This window comes from Chenopodium album, chromosome 25, assembly GCF_948465745.1.
Source record: "Chenopodium album chromosome 25, dcCheAlbu1.1, whole genome shotgun sequence".
Taxonomy (NCBI): domain Eukaryota; kingdom Viridiplantae; phylum Streptophyta; class Magnoliopsida; order Caryophyllales; family Amaranthaceae; genus Chenopodium; species Chenopodium album.
This window is the reverse complement of record NC_137858.1, coordinates 15117887-15134683: the sequence shown is the minus strand read 5'-3', so window position 1 is coordinate 15134683 and position 16797 is coordinate 15117887. Positions and strand designations below refer to the sequence as shown.

Here is a 16797-nt window from a genome sequence, read left to right as displayed (position 1 = left end):
TCATTGAAATAAGTAAAAATATGTCTTGGGTGCACTTTACACTTAGGTGTATATAGTAACCTTTGCTTCTATATGTATTGGGATCAATATATATATTTTTTCTTTCACTCCTAAAATCCCTTCAATTTCCCTTTTTTTTACTCCCTAGATTTTAGTAAGGTACTTCTTAATTTTTAATTTTACACCAATATATTACACAAAGTTTTATATGTGGATGTCCACAGTGCATGGTCGGAGTTACTTAATCATCAAGGGTTACTCGGTCATGGGTTACTCGACCAGTCGTTAGGGGTTACTCGGTTAAGGGTTAATTGGTCAGGGGTTACTTGGTGATCAGTGGTTACTCGTCGGTTAAGGATTACTCAATCGGGCGGGGGTTACCCAATCATTGTTTTGGTGTGTGTCAGCTGGCCAGATAGAAAACGATTGTAGGAGCAGCGTGTCTTGCGTACGGGTAGCCGCCACACATGTGACCATTTGTAAAAGAGCAGAATAACCCTTATAACACTGACCGATTAACCTTTATAATATTGACCGAGTAAGTACTATAACACTGAATGAGTAATTCCTGTAATACTGACGAAATAACCCATGTAACACTGAACGAGTAACCCCGATAACACTAAACAAGTAACTCTCATGATGGTTGGTCATTCGATACGGTTAGTCACATTTAAGAATTTGTTATTTAGGAAAAACTATTAGTCAAAATTTGCCTTGAAAATTGAAACGATAGTAACAACTAATAAGTTAATAAAGAATGGTTTGTCAAAAAAAAAAAAAAAGAGAGTTAATTAAAAATTGACTAACAATTAAGCAATCAATATTACAAGATTCACAACGACAAGTAAAACTGTCAAATAATATACATGGTCTAATTTACCTAATTCTAGAACAAATAGTTGTTAGTTTGTTATTCCTCAAATAGTCAAATCCATTAAGTGTTGGATTAGTCAACTTGATTAAGAGTATCGAGGTTATGACATTAGGGAACAAGAAAGCATGCATAACCAAACTTAGCTAGCTTTACAGTTGAAAAAACATCCACATTGAAGCTACGTAATCTTAGGTTAGTCGGTGGACATTACAACTAAATTAATCCCTTAATTGTTATTGTTAGATGTGTAAAGATTGACCCATATCCATATATGATTCTCTTTTTTGAATAGTACAAATCATACTTCAATATGTTAATTAGTAATCCAAACGACCCGGTGAAAGGTCCCCTTATTATCAAAATTAGTTTTGTCGTTCTGTGATAAGGATTGTATCTTCTCACCTTGAGGTTGATGGATTCAAATGAACTCTATTAGAAAAATATGCATTTTGAGAGTGAAGCTAGGGTGTTTTTTTTTTTACCTTTACCTCCCTCCTTTCCATACTTATTAAGTATCTAGCCTACTAACAGGGGTTAAGTTAATCCATCCCATTTAGGTTTTCACTTTAGTTAGAACAATTCTCCTTTATAAATTATTAACTTTAGGCATTTGGCTTGAATTGTTATTGTTAGATGTGCAAAGATTGACCCATATCCATATATGATTCTCTTTTTTGAATGGTACAAAAAAAAACAGTGATTTTTGCGTGTGACTGGCCACACCATGTGACCACTTGTAAAAGTACAAAATAACCCCTATAGTACTGATCCGGTAACCCCTGTAATGCCGACCAAGCAGCCCCTAAGTAACCCATATAATACTGACGAAGTAACCCCTGTAAAACTGAATGAGTAACCCCTATAATACTAACAAAGTAACCCTCATGATGGATGGCCACATCGTGTAGCCAACCACATATAAGACTTTTTACAAAACAAATGAAATAAAAAGGTTCGTTAGTAATCCAAATGGCCTTGGTGGAAGGTCTCGTTATTATCAAAATAAGTTTTGTCGTCTTTTGATTAGGATTGTATCTTCTAACCTCGAGGTGGATGGTTTCAAATGATCTCTATTAGAAAATTATGTATTTTGATAGTGAAGATTTTTTAACCTTTACCTTCATCTTTTTTAAACTTTTTAAGTATCTAGCCTGCTAACACGGGTTAAGTTGACTCATTTAGGATCTCACTTTAGTTAGAACATGAGCCCGTTCAATCACTTTACCTTATTTAATGAACTGCATGAAATTATTTTTACCGAACTGAAATTATTTTTGCTGAATTGAAATTATTTTTATTGAACTGAAATTATTTTTACTAATTTTCTATTATATTTATTTTATTAAGTTACAAAATTTTGTTGAATTGAACTTATTTTCATTGAAGAAAAATTATTTTTATTGAATTGAAATTATTTTTATTGAATTGATAGTTAAATTTTGGATTCGCCACTAACTAGTCACCCAAACCACTCTTCATAATATTCATTAGAAGCATTATAATGAATAAGCGCCTTAACATAAGGCAATCAAAGTTGCTTTGGAATGGAAAATCAACTAATTAGACTGTATTATAGAGGTCGATGAATAAGAGGCAAACATTAGACAGTAAAATTAAGAAAATGTAGACTAATTAATTAGGTATGATTTTAAGTACAGTCCACCATATCCCTATAAAAGCATATATAGGTTAAGAAACCTAGCTAAGGCATTCTTAAATTAATTAATTATTAGGCCACTAAATCCGATGTTAAACATCCGAATTCTTTAATTAGTTTAGCATAATAGAGTGTCAAAAAAGTATTTGTCGGTGTAATTACTTGCTTAACACTAGACTATGCTAAAATAGAATATATAATTAATTAATTAATTAGTTTAACATGTAAATTTGCATAACTAATTGTTTGTTAACTAGGTTGCAAACCAACCGACCTACAACACTTGAATTAGAAAAGTTTACTGCCTCACAAAATTTGTTGTGTCTGTTTTACACAGGGAACATTCTGAATTTGTTGAATATAACAACTACATTTGCTTACCACCTTCGTATATTTTAGTTTGGGATACTTGATGTTGTTGTGCTTTATTGATACATGGTTATTATTTGTGTTATACTTAGGTATATATAATTCGGTTTGTCTAATGTGTGCACCATTTTTTTTTTTTTTTTTTTTTATTTTTAAATGGCGGTTTTGCAGTTAAAGCAAGTATACAATTGGTAAACCCGACCCTAACAAATAATCTAATATATATATATAAAGGGGAGTTTTTCCCCGAGTTTTTAGAGAGCCACGTAAGATTTAATTTTCTTAGCGCGCCATGTAGGATTATAAATTTTAATCGTAGCCAATCAAAAAAGAGATTAATATTTTATTAATTTTAATCGTAGCCAATCAAAAAAGAGATTAATATTTTATTTTAGAATTAAATAATTCAAATGACACGTAAGCAAAATTGACGAATGAGATTTTTAAGTTTAATTTAATTAACTATAAATTATTATCTTTTGATACAAGGAATTTTATCTAAATATGTAACAAATTTTAGCATATAAATAAAAAAAAATTATTTAAAAAATTTAAACAAACCGTGCATCGCACGGGCTTCATCTAGTAATATATAAATATAATGTTTCTCCTGTGAATATTCGAGCGTTGCTCGGGTAAAGAACTAGTATATACATAAACATGAGAATGGTTATTAATCTTTTCTTTTAAAGCTTCTTATTATGTAGCTATAAGAATTGCATTTATCATCTTCCTAAACATGGGTTATTAATCTTATTGTTTTGGTATTGGTGTGATAAGAGGGGGCCAAGGTTTGGACCTTTGACCTCCAATTAAAAATACTAGTATTAAAAATTATTATGAAGTACACAACTTTTAATATCAATATATTTACAGCAATAATTAACTCTTAGATATCTAATAGCTAAAAATTTAATTTTATTATTATGGGGGTTAGAAGTGTGACAATTGGGTACCTAGGTTAGGTTCCGTGACAGGTCGAGTTGGGTCAGGTCAGGTCAGATTTATTTTGAAGTTGAGTTATGTTATACATCCGTATCTACGAGTCAAAAGTATTTGACATGAGTCTCAACAAAGATCCTCCCTTTGAAATTACTCCATATATATTAGTTTCATCATCTCTATAAATCTAGACCAAATGACTATATATACATCAGAAATTAAATATATATTAATATTACAATTAAAAATCTAGCTGGAAATAAAACAACAAGTATTGAAATTTCAAATAATGCCGTAGAAACATCAAACAATACATAACATTGTGGATCCAATTAAATTCCAGGTGTCAAATGTCCCTAAATTAGAAGTGTGGAAATCATAAATTTGTAACAGACGTGCAAAAACAGCATAATTTGAGCAAACAGAAAAAATTGGTTCGTACATCCATCGATATTTGAAGGAACAAATGACGAACAACTTAACAACATGGAACATCTAAATTAATGTCTTCTTAGCTGTCTTAAATAATATGTCCACTTTTATTTAATTAAGGCTTCAATCTTTAGAAACTCTTTTATCTTTAAATAATAAAGCCATAAGCCCGTAGAACAATTTACATTTTTCGATCTGATTCATGTCCAACTCTAATAATGTACGGAGTATAATTTTCTGTAAAAATGCCCTTAAGTTTAATGCAAGGGAAAGTACTGTTGCATATATTAAGCTAGGTTTCCACGGTTTTTTATTAAGGACTGATAATAAAAAATTTTATATTTTAAATCTGAAGTTTTACATGTAATTACAATTCTACTTATTATAAAAAATAAAAATAATCAAGCAATAAAAATCCATTTTGTTGCCATGCAATTTCAGTAATTTCATTTTTGCAAGTGATTATATCAATTCTATTTCAATGTTGATGGTTTCATTATATCAATTTTAATGTATTTGTTTAAAACTGAAGAATTAGAAAGATAATCGCTTGCCCTCTCATTAATAGCAATTGGGAATATATAATCAATACAACTCCTAGTCCTCGTATCACAAGATAACTTAGGATCTTAGGTAATTAACTAAAATAGAATAAAGATAAACATATGGAAATAAATCTAAATATTCTAAATATATGATAATATCTCAATACCCCCCCTCAAGTTGGAGCGCTTGGATCGTAAGTGCCCAACTTGGAAAGAAGGTTATCAAACTGTGCTTTCCCAAGTGCCTTTGTAAATATATCCGCAAGCTGTGAAGTAGTCGGAACATGAGATGTAGATATCCACCCCTCGGAAATTGCATCACGAACAAAATGACAATCAATCTCAATATGCTTTGTTCGTTCATGAAAAACCGGATTCTTTGCAATGTGCAGAGCCGCTTCATTATCACAAAATAACTTAATCGCCTTTGGATGTTGGACTCCAAGACTCGACAATAGAGACTTCACCCATTTTAGCTCTTTAGAGCACGAAGACATGGACCTATACTCGGCCTCCGAAGAAGAGAAAGAAACAGTCGGTTGCTTCTTAGTTTTCCATGAAATAGGAGATTTTCCAAGAAAAACTAGCCAACCAGATAAAGAACGACGAGTCAATGGGCAAGTAGCCCAATCTGAATCACACCAACCTTGCAGATTTAAATCACAATCAGAGCTCAACAAAATACCTTAACCGGGAGTCCCTTTCAAGTAACGAACCACCCTCATTGCAATCACAATCAGAGCTCAACAAAATACCTTGCAGATTTAAATCACAATCAGAGCTCAACAAAATACCTTGACCGGGAGTCCCTTTCAAATTAACCTGGCTCTGATACCATGAAGAATTAGAAAGATAATCGCTTGCCCTCTCATTAATCGTAATTGGGAATATATAATCAATACAACTCCTAGTCCTCGTATCACAAGATAACTTAGGATCTTAGGTAATTAACTAAAATAGAATAAAGATAAACATATGGAAATAAATCTAAATATTCTAAATATATGATAATATCTCAATAAAAACACTCTGTCTGTTAATTGTCTCAATTCCAAAATTTTCCATAACTTCCTAAGTCAGAAGTAATTAGTCAAACCCATTCATGCATCATGCATCATTAGAGGTGTAAAGTCGGGTAACTAGGTTGGGTTCACGCGGTAAGATCAATAGGTTGGGTCGGTTGGTCATATTTATCTTAAATTCGAGTCATGTTAAATTACTGTTCATACAAGTAAAAAAAAAAAAAGGCTTTTTTCAACTCAAATTAGCTCAATCAATTTGGTTTTTGACACCATATGTCCTATAAAAATATAAGTCAAGGTGAATACTGTAACACCCTAGAAATTCCTTTCCTTTAAAAATACTTATTTTACCCTTTAACATACGATTTAGGAATATCTAAGACATTACTGCCACCGTGAGAACGGCTCAGGCAATTATCAAAGACACACAGCGGAAGACTTAAATCAAAACCATTCAAAACGCGTCAACTTAAAAGTCAACCAAACGAAAGTAAAGTTAAAACCAAAGTCAAACGAAGTCAAATAAAATCAACCTACAACTTGGAACCATTGAAGGTCCTTATCAAAACCAATTAAATTACGAAAACCTTTGCGTTAGTCTCATAAGCATAACATAATATAATATTTGAAAGCAATAAACTACATCTTAACTAATAGAAATTAGCATGATTCGCTCTTCACTCATGCCCCGTCATGAATATGCTTCAACACCTGAAAAGATTATCTCCACTTGCCCCCACTACTCTCCATTAAAAATGGGTCATCATAGGGCCAAGATAAAGACATGGCCAAACACACAAACACACACACAATCAGCAAAGCTGAGTACATAAGCGTAAATAAACACATTAACATGCTTTTACCTATCAACACACACTTACGTCAATGCACCTGTTTACAAGTACACACCGCAATCAACAAGACAATTTAACTAGACACTAAATAATTTATTTAGCGTTGATTACGCATCGAACGGGTTTTCTCCTATACCTCCCCCAAATAAATTGAGGTTAACTGACACGGGAGCTAACCGTGCCAGCGACAAAACCTGTGCCACACATAGGTGGCGGAATTCCAGCGCATAATAATAATAAAAAGGAATATACAGCGTCCTGTACTCCGTTAGAAGTTATGATCAAATATAAAGTCACATAACTCCCCCCATATGTTCATACTCAAGGTATATACGTTCCAAGAGTTTTGGTGCGTAATCTCCTTCACTTTACGTTATTTACATATTATTAGACTTGGTGATGACCCTCAAAGCATAACAATTCAATCATCAATAATAATTCAATCACTCAAACATACCAATTTAATTCTTGAATATTTAGTGACCACATAGTATTTAATGTTGAACCCTTTTTAATTCTACCTCAGTGTCAAAGACACCTTAAACGCATAAAGCGCCAACAATCCTATCCCTCGGTGTTAAAAACACCTTAAGTGCACAAAGGCACCAACATACTATTTATTCCTTGTGTACATAGACACTTATATAGCTCATTCCTCATGCTTAAAGCATCAATAAAAATTATATGAACCATAATAAAATTCCTTTTCAATATTCCAAACATAATTAAACAATTAGTTTAATCAAACATGCTCTCTATCATGCCATAAATAAATACGTGGTTCATAGATAATATTCCAAGCTATTATTTTCCATTCAATAATCCATCACAAATAAATCATGCTTCATAATCCATTCACCAATAACATCCAAATCATAATTTTCATTCCAAACCTAGCATGATATTACTTGTAATCAATCAAACACATTTAGCACGCTACTACATCAACATAATTATGCTAAGTACGCGAACGTACCTCAATTAAGCCCATAAAGTGGCCGAAAATACTACAACAATTCCCGAATCAAGTCTCCTACAATAAGGGACAATAATACTAAAATTAATTACTCTTGTATACACAATTTCCAGCAACTTAAACTCACTTTAAACTATTTAGAATAATCTGAAAATTATTTAAAAACCCCTAATTAAACTCCTTTTTAATAGGTTATCACACCCTTTTATTAAAATCACAATTATACTACTTTAAATAAAATTCCAGCATTTTAAACTAATCAAAAACCCCTTTAAAACTTCATCAAAATACATCTTTATACTTAAGTTATCCATAGAAAAATTAAATTATCTCTTACCCTTTAAACTCAAGGATAAAAATTAAAAAAAACCTCGTTAAAAAAACAAAAACTGCTCGAAAATCATACTTAGAGGCTGAATTTGGCCACAAGAGGGAGTCTTTCTTAAAACGTTGTTTTCACATGGAAAACACTACTTTTTTTTTATCAAAATCGGATGAGTTTGGAACCTGATCGGGATTAAAACGGGATTAATATTAACGAACGGGAATCTAAAAATTAAAACAGGAGTTTATGTGTTCAAAATAATCTGGAATTAAGTTAAACTAATTAGTAGTTATAATCACCAAAATTTCCAAAATATCATTACTATAAAAGCCCTAAATCAATTGTTCATAAAAACCCTAAAAATCAAGTCTTTAATAATTTTAAAACCCTAACTTATAATTTTATGAAATCTGAAAATAAAACACTTTATTATTTAAAATCTACAATCTTTAATCATCAAAACATAATTATGATACTAATCAAACATACTTTGAATAATTAAAACCAAAACCCATAAGTAAAATCATCAAAATAGCTAGAATGAAAAGAGGAGAGAAAAGGGAAGAAAGTAAGACTAACCTTTTTGTGTGGGAAATTTTTGGGGATAAATGGAGTATTTATAGTGTAGAGTAGGTTAGGGTAGGTTTGGGCTTCATAAAATAATGGACTTTAAATGATGAAATAGGTAGCCCAAAAGTAAAAATAGGATGATTGGGTTCATAAGAAAGATGGGCTACATTTGGATTAAATACTTGTTGACCCAAATATAAATACTTGCTTTATCTATAATCCAATAATTAAAATGGTTTGACCCAAAATATATTTTATAATTAAATAAATAATTTATAAAATACATTAAAAATACGGGGTATTACAAATACGGATTAAAATAGATTAAATTTTGAAGATGGTGTTCCTATATGTAGAATATTTTATAAACATACCTTATTTTTAGTTAATTTTTACTTATATATGTTATAATTTCAAATTAAAATTGTGTTTTATTTTATTTATTTATTTATTTATTTATTTTTTTTATAAAAAAAAAATTAATAGGTTAAACAAGTCATTAAGCAATCTGTTTGAGTTTAAGTTTAGGTTAGGGATTAGTCTTTCAAACTCATTTGATAATTAATGAGTTTTAGTTTAAGAGATATTCAAGTTGTTTATTATATATTGACATGACACCACAAACCAACCCGCTATGACTATTTTGTAATTTTTAATACTATTTGATTTCGCATGATAAATAAGTTAGCATTGTGTGACAAACTTCTTAAAGAATAACTTTTAATAGAGATAGGGCATGTTCTCTTACGTTGAAATTCAGTTGAGTTCAGTTCAGTTCAGTTCAGCTCCTAATTTCCTTCTCTTATAAAATATTCATTTCACTTCAGTTCAGTTCAGCTGAATTCAATTCAGTTCAGTTCAGTTCAGCTGAGTTCAGTCAATGAGAACAGGCCCATAGTGACAAAGTTCACATTAGTGAACTACGAAGTATATGAATATTTGTCTGCCTTCACATAAACCCCACTAGCTTAGAAAAAAATGGACTTAGGGAGGGTCGGTTGGATCAACAATAGCTATTTTTGTATAAGTAACAAATAAACCATAGACCAAAAGTACTAAACATGCGAAGTACTTCTTCCATTTCTTTATAGCCGCATCAGTTTGACTTTCACAGTATTCATGTGGTTCACTTTGACTAACTTTGATGATTTATATGTAAGCAAAATTATAGTCATGTGGGATCTTGTTAGATTTGTCCCGACTTATACTATTTTAATATCAAATATATATAATATTTACATATTGATAATTAAAGATGTTAACAATTAAAATCATGCATCGACAAACGTGAAAAAAAAGTGTTACAACTATGAAAAAACAGAGTGAGTATAAGGAGTATAACAAACTAACGATGACACTTTTATTATTCTCGTTGTTGAGTATACAATTGCACATAAAACCAAGCTGACATATATAAAAGGTACACAGTATTGCACACGCTTACAAATAAAAAGGTTTACTACATTGCAATATGAAAAGGTGGAAAACATAACACTTGAACGTTGACATATGTATAGGTGTGTGCTGTAATATAAAGTATTTTTGGTGCATCATTTCCATGCAAAACTATATTGTATATAGTGTAACGTAGTAACACGTTAAAGTGTATGTAGATAGCTTAGCATGATTGTACTTTGTTGAATTTGTTAATTAGTATTTGTATTGTTTTGTAACAAAGCAATTCCTTGGAATAGCCACAGCTGAGAGAGGGCACTTCATTTCACATGACAACTTCAACACTTCACTTAGATCGATTGGGTTTGTCTCGTGTTGGATCCACTTATAGTTGTGAACTAACATGGCCACCCATTGGCTCACTATCACGAGTGCTAGGTCTTTTCCAGGACAGACTCTACGGCCTGCCCCAAATGGGGCAAGTCGTAGGTCACTTCCTCGGACATCAATGTCTATGCCAGCAGTAGCGGAATTGTGTAAGAACCTTTCTGGATTAAACATACTAGGATTGTCCCATACGTTAGGGTCATGGGTTATGGACCACATGTTAACCATTGTGGTGGTTCCCTTAGGGACAACCATGCCATTGCTAAGTCCGACATTGGTTGTGGACAATCGAGCCCATGAGAGGAGTGGACCGGGAGGGTGGAGACGTAGGGTTTCCTTTACCACGGCTTGTAAATAAGGTAACTTGGCAATGGCTGAGTTTGTGGCTGCACTTTCCATGGCCTTGGTGATCTCATTTTGTAGCTTGGATTGTATTGTTGGGTTCAATACCAATTCAGCTAGAATCCACTCAATGAGTAGTGCAATTGTGTCTGTTCCACGGAAAATCATTTCCTACATAGATAGAAAACTGTTAATATATATTCGTAAAATCAATGAAATAATAATAATAATAATAATAATAATAATAATAATAATAATAATAATTTTATATAATAATAATAATAATAAAGATAATAATAATAATAATAATAATAATTATTATTATTATTATTATTATTATTATTATTATTATTATTACTACGTATATATAATAAATTAAAACTATCGGTTTAGGTAATAACACTAATATTCTTCAAAAAAAAAAAAAAAAAAAAAGTAATCATACTTATAAGTACTAATAATATACCTAGTGCTTTTCAAACATTTCTTAATTTATTATAAGTACCTTTTATGCTATTACTTTCACAGTTATCTTAGTCAATATAATTTTATAATAAGATATTATTTGCTATTTAGTCTATCTATCTAACCTTTCTGGTTTTTTTTTTTAAGTGTAATTACTTTTTAAAATACGAATGTGGTACTATGAAAATTTAATAGTTTTTTAGGCTAAAAGGCTGTTATTTAAAACTTATTGATTAATTAGATTCTATTTTATTGACAAACGTGAAAAGTGGTACGTACATAAAAAAATTACAAAACATTGTTTTGGATAAATGGATTACTATATGAAGTATGAACATACCCAAAGTACTGCGACCATGTCATCCTCTTGTAGTTTTTCTTCACCTTCCAAAGAGAGCAACACATCAACAAAATCACAATTTTCAGATGCATCATTACCATTATTATTCATCCTACGTTCTCGATGTTCGTCGATGATTTGTTGTACCAATCTTCGAACTCGAGGAACAAGGGACGAACAACGTTGTACAATCCCACTAGGGTCACAAAAATGCTTCAACCATGGTAAGTGATCACTCCAATTGAAGGCTCCTAACAACTCAAAACCCTCTTTAACAAGCTCATCTAGCTCTTTCGCCTCGCGACTCATGTTGCCTTCTCCATTCATAAGATCATATCTTTTGCCAAAAACACTCCCCATTATATTGTTTAGGGCAGCTGCTTGGAGATGCTTTCTAATAGAAACAGCCCCATGCAAAACTTGCTCTTTAAAAATTGCATTAACCATGTTGGTGCATTCTAGCATGCGCCCACTTTCATGGGCTAAAATGCGCCTTGGTGAAAACAAGTGGGAGGCAGCTATTCTCCTTAGGAGCCTCCAATGGGCCCCACTTGGAGCGAACCCAATGGCTCGGCTAAACATGAGTTGTTTAGCCGATTGTTTGATTGGGCGATCAGCAAAGTAGGGTGATGTTAGGATCTCATGGGCAATCTCAGGGTCCGAGGTCACAACCACTGGGGTTGAGCCAAGGCTAAGAGCCATGAGTTGCTTACTCCCTAAACCTTGAGCCATACAAGCTAGGGTTTGGTGAGCCAAGCCATGGCTTAAGGTGAATAAGCTACCAAAAACAGGTAGGCCTTTCGGGCCAGGGATTGGGACTCGGCCCATATGGTTGCGGCCTTTTTTCCAAGCCGGACCACCAGGTGAAGAGAATATGACCCAAGTAAAAAGACCGAGAAAAAGGAGTCCAAGAAGGGTAGCTAAAAAAGGAATACTTGTTAAATTGGTTGAAATAATGTTTTCAAAGGTGATAATTTGTGGTAGGGTGAAAAATAACCAAAGTTTTTCATCATTTGGGATTGTTGCCATGTTCTCAAGGATTGAGAGAAAAACAAGATATTAAGAGAGAGTATGAGAATGAGAATGAGAATGAGTAGAGAGTGTGAAGGAGACAACACTATTGGTCTCTATATTTATAGGCCTCTAAATGCTAGAATTAGGCTGTGGATTAGGGTCATTTGGAGAAAAGGGGGGTGGGGACCAAATTCTAGCAATTTCACGTAAACAACTATGTACATGTAATGTAACATGATTTAGAAAAAAATTAACTAAAAAATAAAATAAGAGTGAAAAATAAAAAAAAAATAAAAAAATTAGTTCTTGATTATATTATATTTCATTCTTTGTGTAAAAAAAAAAAAAGAAGTTATAATTCATTCTTGTCATAATAGTTACATCATTTACATCAATCCCTCTTTACATTGACTTAGGGCTTATTCATTTCAGCTTAATTTCAGTTCAGTTCAGCTCTAATCAGTTCAATTCAGTTCAATTTAGTTCAGTTCAACTCCTAATTTCCTTCTCTCATTAAATATTCATTCAACTCTATTCAGTTCAGTTTAGCTCCACTCAGTTTAGTTCAGTTCAGCTCCAATCAGTTTAGTTCAGGTCAACTCAGCTTAGTTCATTAAGTGTGAACATGCCCTTAATGAATTTTTCCATAAAGTCCATATGTGGTATTAATTAGAAATTTCATGTTGTGGCTATCATCCTACTTAATCCATATACAATACCTTATGGTTATTAAAGCTGATACTTGGTATGTATTCTTGTATGTGTTGCATAATTTATGATTTGCTTTATACCTTACTATCATAAGTTTAGATATTTTACTTAGCCATATATAATAATAATGCTAAATGCATGTATAGATCGAGAGTCAGTTTGATTTTTGTTAGATTGCAGTTAGATCGGATAATTTTTTACAATCGTTCGTTCTATATGTCCACATATGTTCTATACACTCATTTTGACATAGGGAAACTCTCTTCCCTAGGTCCCTCAAAACTACAATTGATAAGTCAATTCATGAAATGGTTGTAAAATTTGTGTAATTCGTAAAAGTTGCTATTAACAACCTAGCTTAGTAACTAGTAAGGGAGTATAGGATGCATCAAATCCCTTGCAATATACTATCTCCGTTACATATTATTTGCAACGATTGGACGTTTTTCCTCTATAGTTTATGTCAAATCGATGCAAATAATATGCAACGGAGGTAGTAGTATGTGTGTACGAATCAAATCAATTCTTGAAATTAAGATAACAAATCATTTGTCAAAAGATAGGCATAACTGCATAAGTACACGTGAATATGAGATTATACATGTAAACGATTAGGCAACGTGATAGGGTAGTTAGTATCATCCCGATTTTCTATTCCTACTGAGCTAAGCCTTGTTGACCTTGTTGTCCAATAAATAATTTGTCTAATAAAAACCCTTTAACCTGGACTCAAACCCTTTATGTATAGCTCACACCAACTTGTCTAGGGTTCAAAAATTTGGACTTGTCTCACTCACAAATATTTTTAGCAATTGACTAGCTTAATAATTAGCTAAGATTATGTTTTATTCACCTTATTTACGAGTATATCAGAATAATTAAGTTCAAAGTGTTGATAAATTTAGAACAAATAATAAGTTTAAATAAATACTCATAATGTCTACTCGTAATAAGGATTATAAATAGGTGTGGGGCGATCAATGTTTATCATAAAAAAAGGCCCAACTATCTAAAATTGGACTCTGAATTTCTTTATACAAAGATATACTAGTACACAATTTTAATCGACACATAGTTATTAAGTTTTATGATGATAATGAAGATTAAACATGTAAGATACTAAATACATCTCAAATTCTAATACGAAGTAACAATTTAGCATATCATTGATTCCCCTTGTATATATATATAGTGAAAATAATATAACAAAATATTATTTTTAGGCCCTTTTAAATCGTCTAGTGAAACTAGGTGAATAAATTCATAAAACATGCCTTGTAGAAAGTCATTTTCATTGCATTTAAGTGCACAATAGGACATAGCCCTCAATTGCTAAACTTCAAGCCAAAGTGTTACTTCTCCCCAACCAATTAAGGCGCCCATTAAAATTTAAACTAGAAGCTAAAATCGTGAGATTAATTTTGAACTTTTGTTACTTAAAATTGGTTGTAAATTAGGGCCTGTCCATATTTAATGATCTGAACTGAACTGAACTCATTGGAACTAAATTGAGCTGAACTGAACTGAACTCATTGGAACTGAACTGAATTGAACTGATTGGAGCTGAACTAAACTGAATAGAGCTGAACTGATGAATATTTATGAGAGAAGGAAATCAGGAGCTGAACTGAACTGAACTGATTGGAGCTAGAGGTGATAAAAAATCGGGCCGGGTGAGGCCTTAACATAATTTCTTGTGCTCAAACCCGCAAAATGGTAGCGGGCTTGTCGGGCAAAAGTGGGCTTTTCTCGGGCCGGGTTCGGGTTTTAAACTAAATTTGTGTTTTTAAGCTTGCCCAAACCCGCCCTATTTTTGGGCCGGATCGGGCTGGTGTAACGGGCCGAGTCAATGTTGATCATCTCTAGCTAATTGGAGCTGAATTGAACTGAAATTAAGTTGAAGTGAACAGGTCCTTAGCTCTAAGCATATAGCTAGCGATTAACACCAAATTAAACATGGATTAGTGGGTGCCAACATGATAATTAGTAAAGATTTGTACGATGATATTCAAGATTTGCGATCATGCAAATTCCCTCCATGCTACCTTTCTTTATGATTATCTTACATCAAGAAACAACTCAAATTAGTAAACATTCAAGATTCAAGATCAAATCCCTTCCATACTAATGTCCTTTAAGAATACCTACACATCACGAAACAAATTCGAATCAACCATCCCAAAACAACAACCATCCCAAGATAAATAAAGCGAAATAAATGGAAGTGATCACACTACATCACTTGGCATCCACATGTCTCAACAAATTGGTCCACACAATACGTATAGTAATGGTGATTACTAATTAGTCATTACCTAAAATTGTTTGATTGATTAACATCTAAGAAAGACGGCGGTAATGTAGCAACCTTGGAAAGAAGAAAATTAATTGTCCATGAAACTTACAATTGTACTCCATTGCTTGTGCCACGATTGCTTCACTAATCCCAACATTATAAGGCAACATGTTTGTGTGTTTCCAACGATTTTATAAAAGTCCCAAGATTAGATCAATTTTATTTTGATGTACCTTACTTGCTCGTTTCACTAATTGTACATGGAATTTGTGAATTTTACACTTCCTAGAATATGTATTGAACCTCACTTATTGCTTCTAATTTCTTCTTAATAACTTTTTTAGCTCTTTGTTTGATTTAGTAACTTGTTATTTTCTTGAAAGTTGTTTTGTGAAACAATTATCTAGGTTACTCACACGTGAGCTCTTGCTTGTTAGTTTGTTTAATTATTTTCATGGATTTGGTTGGTTGATGATAGCATAATAGGGATGGTAAAATACTAAAATGGACACCGCACCACGCCCGCCCTAGCTAGTTGGAGACGAGGAAGGTACGGATTTGGGTTTTCAGACTATGTTATTACGTGATGAGTAATGGCCTGTTCTCTTACATTGAAATTCAGTTCAGTTCAGTTCAACTGAGTTCAGTTCAGTTCAGTTCAGCTCAATTTAGTTCAGTTCAGTTTAGTTCAGCTCCTAATTTTCTTCTCTTATAAAATATTCATTTCAGTTCAGTTCAGTTCAGCTGAGTTTAGTTCAGTTCAGTTCAATTCAGCTGAGTTCAGTTCAGTTCAGTTCAGTTCAGTTCAGCTGAGTTCAGTCAATGAGAACAGGCCCTAAGTATAAATTTACACCATCTTACATTCTACTCAATATATCATTTTACAAGAAGATTGGGAAACTATTGTGTTAGTCCAAATTCACGAGTATAAGTTATTAGGCATTTCACACGTAGTATAACCTTTTGAAATTCACGATAAAAATATGCATACAAATTTTTAGACAATTAAATATATTTTTGAAATTTTCAAACAAGTTATTGGACATATATGGTGTTTGGTTCATCAAATTGGAATGAATTGGTAAAAAAATCTCATAGAGAGCTATGGATTCTAAAACCCATACTAATCCAAAGTTGTTTGGTTTAATTATTATTGGAATGGATTTTATATTTCATTAATAGAATGGATTGCGATCTAATTGTTTAATTGGTTGCACTTCATAATGGGGGAAATACCAATTCGTGGGAAATGTGTTTGAGTAGTTGTTTGGTTAACAA

The 16797-nt window shown here is 32.3% G+C and overlaps 1 protein-coding gene across 1 annotated transcript; it reads right to left on the bottom strand.

The window, feature by feature from the left end:
• Window positions 1–4995: 4995 nt before the first annotated feature.
• Window positions 4996–12527, bottom strand: LOC145613774 (cytochrome P450 78A7-like). Its single transcript, XM_081668829.1, has 4 exons — window positions 11499–12527; window positions 10244–10864; window positions 5578–5650; window positions 4996–5468 (listed from the first exon to the last, which is right to left on the bottom strand). Exons 1-4 carry the CDS (start codon window positions 12525–12527, stop codon window positions 4996–4998), a joined length of 2196 nt encoding a protein of 731 aa, XP_081524955.1.
• Between the last annotated feature and the right edge of the window lie 4270 nt (window positions 12528–16797).